General features: G+C 45.9%; 1 protein-coding gene across 1 annotated transcript in view; it reads left to right on the top strand.

The window, feature by feature from the left end:
• The window catches only part of BOD1 (biorientation of chromosomes in cell division 1), an 11,195-nt gene extending 6,697 nt beyond the window's left edge, over positions 1-4,498 (top strand). Inside the window, 3 exon segments of the mRNA XM_007082800.2 lie at positions 1,235-1,359; positions 2,509-2,705; positions 3,733-4,498. Of these exon segments, the coding sequence (XP_007082862.2) occupies positions 1,235-1,359; positions 2,509-2,704 (321 nt within the window). The 3' untranslated portion in view covers position 2,705; positions 3,733-4,498.
• Positions 4,499-6,152: the final 1,654 nt, after the last annotated feature.

Raw genomic sequence — 6,152 nt, forward strand, 5'->3', positions numbered from 1 at the left:
TAGGCTGAAGCCTACTCATTCTTTTGTCGGTTTCACTTACCCGACTGCTAGCAAACTTTGGATACAGTGACACTGCATAATAAACCAAATCACGGTGATTTATGACAGGCATTCATTCTTATGTTGGTAGGGCTGCAGGTCAGCTAAAGTTCAGCTCATCCAAGTAGTCTTCAGCTGGGCTTCGGTTTAGCTCGGCAACACATGAACTCATCTTAGATCCTAGGACATGCCCTCATAGAGGGTCACCAGAGCACAAGAACCAAGCCAGACACAACCACATTTCAGGTCACTTGTCCCTAGCACTCCAATGACCAGACCGTATGACATTGCCAAAACTCAGCATCATTGGGGTAGGTAAGCATTCTCTGCCCATGGCAGAAGGGGACAGCGGTGATCCTAAACAGCAATGCACGCTGTATCTATCATACCTGGTTTAAAGAAGAGTAGCTGATCATACCAAAGGTCTCAGAGGCTGAGAACATATGCTCCTTGTGTTCACCAAGTTCCTTCTCATTTTGTTCTGACCCTCGCTGTGTCGAGAACATTTAAGACCAGTAAGTGTCTGAAGCTCCATGTTCGGACCTCAGCCGTGCTTCCCTTCAGCCTTTCCCAGTGTTCCATAGGCTCTGACTTGCGTCTGCATTCTCTGATTGTGCTGAGGTTTTGGTGACCCTTCATTTTATGCAGAGGGCTTTCCTGACCCCTTCATTGCTGCTAAGGATACTCTGCGAGGTAAGCAGGGCGGCAGCATTTCAGTTTTACAAATGGAAATAACTGAGACTTAAAGATTGGTGACTTGTTGAAAGTCAGACAGCTAGTTAGTGATGGTGCCAGGCTGGAACTCGGTTCCTTTGATTCAGAAACAGACTAGGTCTGCCCTTGGCTTGTGCCACATTTTAGCTAAGTGGGCAAGCTGTTTACTTAAGTGTAAGTTTCTAATCTCTAAAATGGGGGCAGGAGAGAGCTAATAAAATCTCCCTGTACAGTTACTTGAAAAGTAAATGGGATGATAAAGCATCTGGCCTTGTGCCTGGCCACCATAAAGTAAGCACTTGTGTCGGGCATTAATTCCCACTCTACTGTGCTGCACGGTGATCTTCATAGTCATAGTAGAAGTGTCTTCAAGGACTTGAAAATTCTATGTTTCTATGGAAAGCAGTATTCTTGAGTGACTGATTTCTAAAACTTTGGTGCATATAACTTCTTACCTTGCGTCTTCTTTTTAATGTTTTAGCCAGCTTACCAAAACCTGAGGCAGAAAGTGGATAATTTTGTGTCAACACATCTGGACAAGCAGGAATGGAATCCTACAATGAACAAAAACCAGTTGCGAAATGGTCTGAGGCAGAGTGTGGTTCAGTAAGTAACTAGAATTAGGAGTGAAAAGGCAGTAATCACCGGTATGATACGCAGGAAAGCGGAAAGCTGATGCGAGTCATTTTTTTGGTCAAGGTGGATGGCACTTTCCAGCAAACCCCACACACGAGTCGCAACAGTCCACCGTTTTATTCAAGTTCAAATGAGCAAAGCACTCAACTGACATTCTTGCTAGTTTATCCAACCTCCATAGGCCTCCTGTGTAAACTTTCCTGGGTGCTCCGAAATATATTCCAGGTTGCAAAACATATTCGCTGCCGCTCAGAGTTTTCAGTGTAGTTGGCACATACATGGGAGTTTTACACCAAGGATCGGCATTCGGATCTTGGGCAGGAGGATCTGGATCTTTAGTCTCCCAAGTGAAGGGGAGTTCTACAAAGTCTTTGAGTCCACGTGGCTCCTCTAAAGTGTGATGGCAGCTTTTAGGAAGGTGTAGAGTCCTATTAAAGCGTGTCCTTCAAACAAACTGAACTTCAGTTAATAAAGTGCTACTGCTAGGTCATCCAAGTGACTTCGTAGTGTCACTGGGCATAAAAGTGGAGGTGGGTCCTAGAATCTGGTGTCCTAAGATAAGCTGCTTCTAATCTCCTCCCCTTTTCTTGTTCTTAATACTAACACTTGTGTTCAGGTCTTCGTCCACTGAACTCTCCTGGAATATCTAAAAGCTTATGAAGCCTACTTCTTTAGAAACAGCAGGAAATTATGCTGAGTGAGAAAAGCCAGTAACAAACAGATGCATGGTGCTGATTCCACATATGTAACTCTGATAAATGAACAATTACAGCGATGGACAGGAGATCAGTAGTTGCCAAGGGCTTGGGGGTGGACGGGGAGGAGGTGAGTGTGACTTGCAGGGGCTAGCTGGCACAGGGGGTGCTGTGGTGGTGTAGGTAAGAGCTTCGTTGTGGTGGCTCCCTGAAGCTACTCATGTGGCTAAAATGGCACAGAGCTACCTGTGCAGGGTACAGCCACACCTGTGAAATCTGAATAAGGTCGTATTGTCTTCGTGTCATTTTCCCAGTTTTGATATCGTACTACAGGTACAGGTCAGGTACGCACGGTGCAAACACGAGGGGAGGCTGGGGAAAGGGTGCGTGGACCTTCAGAGAATGATCTCTTTGTCTCCGCAAGGTCAGGGATGTTGGAAGCTGGAGTGGACAGAATCATTTCTCAAGTGGTGGATCCCAAACTAAACCACATCTTCAGACCACAGATAGAAAGAGCAATTCATGAGTTCCTGGCGGCCAAGAAAAAAGAAGCTGTGCCAGCGCCCCCTCCAGAGCCTGAGAGCCAGGACCCCCCAGCTCCATCCCAGGATGCTTCCTAAGGTCCGGTATCCTGTCTTTTGTCCAGGAGCCTTCATCTCTGGCTTATAAATATATAAAACGGATAGAAAAGGGGTAAGCCACTATTGGGGATCATCTTCTGTATACCTTCAGAAAAGCATTTAGTGCAGATAGACTTCCGCTGCTGTTTAGGAGTCGTTTGTTACTGAGAACGAATTAGTAGTGTCCTCTTGTGTGAGCGAGTATGAAGTTGTGTGCCACCAGAGCTAAACATTTAGGCTGTGAATAGATAGTTCAGTAGAAACCAACCGGGATGATTGTTGTGCACAAGAGAAATTCAAATGAAAGTCCTGTTTTTTCTGAAAATGATTAAATGGGCCTCACTCCTAATCGCTTCTCGACCTTTTGGCTGAGATCATGTGTAAATGAGTCTCACCCCTGGACATGAGTTAAACTTGGGTTTGCAATTTGAATATACAATCGAACAATGCGTTCTAAAATGGCATCCTCAATGGTGCGCACAGTCCGCTTTTAGCCCTGCTGGATTTCCTTGTATTTAGAGATTTGAGTTTACCACTATCCGTTACCATGGGACACTTCTGTTATGCATACCTCTTTTTACTACACTTGGGATTTACTTTAATCTTAAAAGTCAGCTGTAGATGCACAAAACAATGCTTTTTACAGGCTTTGAGCCATTAGTGAATATGAGCAGTGATAGCAAGTAAGCAGCGGATCCTTACTTAGCCGTTGTTAGTTACCATTGGGGTGTGCCCTTTACCCTCATTCCACTTTGGTGTGCTCTTTTCGAGATTCATGAAGATGTCTGTCATTTTTGATAGGAAAGCATCAGTGAGTGAACAAAGCAAGAGCGGGAAGCTCGTGTAGGGCACTGACTCAAGAAGGGGAGGTTGTCCATTTGTGCCAGTATTGGGCGAACACCTCAATTCCGTTACGGAATGCAAAACATTCATTTCCAGTCTTCCTAGTTTAATTGTAAATTTATTTAGGAACATAAATGTAGTCTCTCGTCAAGAGGCATTTTGATCCGATTCTCTTTTCTTTTTAGAGTATGTCTGACACTTTTTGGAAGCTCCATTAAATTAACTGTGAAGAAATGGATTCGGTTACTTAAGAGTACACCTTCAGAATGAAGACAGGCCGAGGTCGTCACTGATTTCAGCATTCAGCCTTGACTGTGGGGTAGCATGCAGATTGAACAGGCAGTAGCAAAGTTGACCTTGTGTGCCCCCTCATTGTGCTGCCATCCGGTCAGCCTGTCGAAGGGGATGGCATCCAGAAGACACTACAGAGTTATAAAGAAACACTACGTCAGCCTGGGGTTGTCCTGAAACAAACCTTTATACTTGAACTTGGAGACTGCGTGTGGATTTTAGGGTTTGTGTTTGGGGATCCTAGAGGGGCTGGAGCTACAGAGAATGAAGATAACCAGTCCCAAGGATGCAATTTCAAAGAATGACAGTAAAGGTTAGCATGGAGTAGGTATTAGTGCTTATTTGTCAACTAGAACATGTAAGCATTAGCATCAAATAGCTCTCAAGTTGTCGTGACCCTCTTGTACATGAATCTTGTAGCTTCGGTTTCCCTGCCTCATAAGAGGTGACAAAACATGGGACCCTAGAATGTGTGAGGAAGTACGGACATCGGGTAAAAGGAAAAACATTTGCAGGCTCTCTGTCCAGGGCTTTTTCCTATCCTGCAAAGGTTAGTGGGTCTTGGGTGGGTTTATTTTATTCTCATGTTTATGTTTTTTAGAAAAGTTGAATGATCAATGAATGGCTTAAGTTTTGTAATAAAATCATTTGATACTCTTACTCCGAAGCCTCAACTGAATGGTAGCCTCCAGGCCTGTGAAGGACAACCTTTGTCCTCCGTTGCATGCTGTGCCCATGCCCACACATGATTAGTCTGGTGGTGGAGGGTGGGGGGAAGATTGGTGAACATAACTTAGAGCTGCCCACCCCCTGAGGCTAGTAGGTAACACTAGACGTGGGCAGACAGTCCCTCTCCTCCCCTGGACCATTACTGAGGCCTGTCGTTAGGTGAGGGCAGAACGTTCTGTCCATGTTCCTCTAACCTGAGTTTGCAGCAGCAGCAGCATCCGGGGATCTTGGAAAGATCGCATATTCTGACCCAGAAGTTCTGGGGTGGGGCCTGTGCCTGTTTCTCACGTTCTAGGTGATGCTCATGCTGCTGGCCCTTGGCAAACACTTGGTACTGCAAGCCTTGAATAATATCCAAGAAAACTTCAGAGAGTCGTGGTTCTATCACTGGTTAGTGTCCATCTAGTAAACTTTAAAGCCTTTAGCTGGTTCCCTGTTAAAAATGAACCGCCTCCACCTTTTCCATTTCTTGGCTTGCAGTGAAGTTTGTGGCTTTTAGATTTGCAGGCATTGTTTGACCCTATTTCTGCCACTTAACCTTAGCTTCTGTTTACTCATGAGGGAAATAGGATCCCATGCACTCTGGATCACTCGCCAGCTCTGTGAACTAAATACATACAAGCAGATCCGTCACAGAAGTGGCGCTGAACACAGCGTCCCTGACCAGGAGCCTCAGCATCACCCCGGAAAGTGTTAGAAATGCAGTCCCCACCCCAGACCTGATTCACAGAAAAAATTCACCAGGAAAAATCATTTTCACCTGAAGAAACTTTTGGAAAGCTGGTGATGTTGACTGGCAATGACGGTTTAGTTATAATTAGTGGGTAAACCTGTCTCTTCTAACGGCTCCTGAGGGGCGAGTCTCATTGATTTTTTTTTTTTTTTAATTCTGTTCTTCGCAAGGACCGTGCTTTGGGGCATTTTGACTTGGAAACGTAAACCTCCTAAGCTTTCAAAACAAGTGTCTTCTGAAGAGGAGTTTGCTCAGCAGCTCAGAACACTGTTGAGAACTCTGCAGAAGACTCCCCGGCTATGAAAGATAGAGGAGAGTTGCCTGTGGGACCCAGCAGAGGTCAAGGCCTGCCTGTGCCCGAGGCCCTGGATCAGTACTGACGGGGCCGGGCCCTGCCTCTCTCAGCTGCCCTAAGGATGCCGAGGATAGGGTGGGAGCAGACAGGACATGTGGCGCAGCCAAGCTTTTCTTGGCATTATGTACTGCACCCTGTCTATCACCTTACCCTCGGAGGAGCCAGGAGGTCAACTTTTACAGTCTTGTCACCAGGGATGGGCTTGGCTCCAAGGCCACATGGATGTGATTACCCGTCCTCTCAAATTGGTCACACTGCCTGACACCCAGCCGGTCGTTCTGTCTCCAGTGCCCACACAGCCATGTGGCCATCCTTCCAGAAACACTGCTGTTACCAAACCTCTTCCTCACTCTCAAGCCTTTGAAAGGAAGTGGACAAACTAGGCCCCTACCAGGTGGCAGACATTTTCTTATGTCTAAATGTAGCTTAATTCTCATGACCCTGTTAGGATTTATTCTCCATTTCAGGAATAGGAAACCTAGACTCAGGTGAAGCAA

Source organism: Panthera tigris, chromosome A1 (genome assembly GCF_018350195.1).
Source record: "Panthera tigris isolate Pti1 chromosome A1, P.tigris_Pti1_mat1.1, whole genome shotgun sequence".
Lineage (NCBI taxonomy): Eukaryota > Metazoa > Chordata > Mammalia > Carnivora > Felidae > Panthera > Panthera tigris.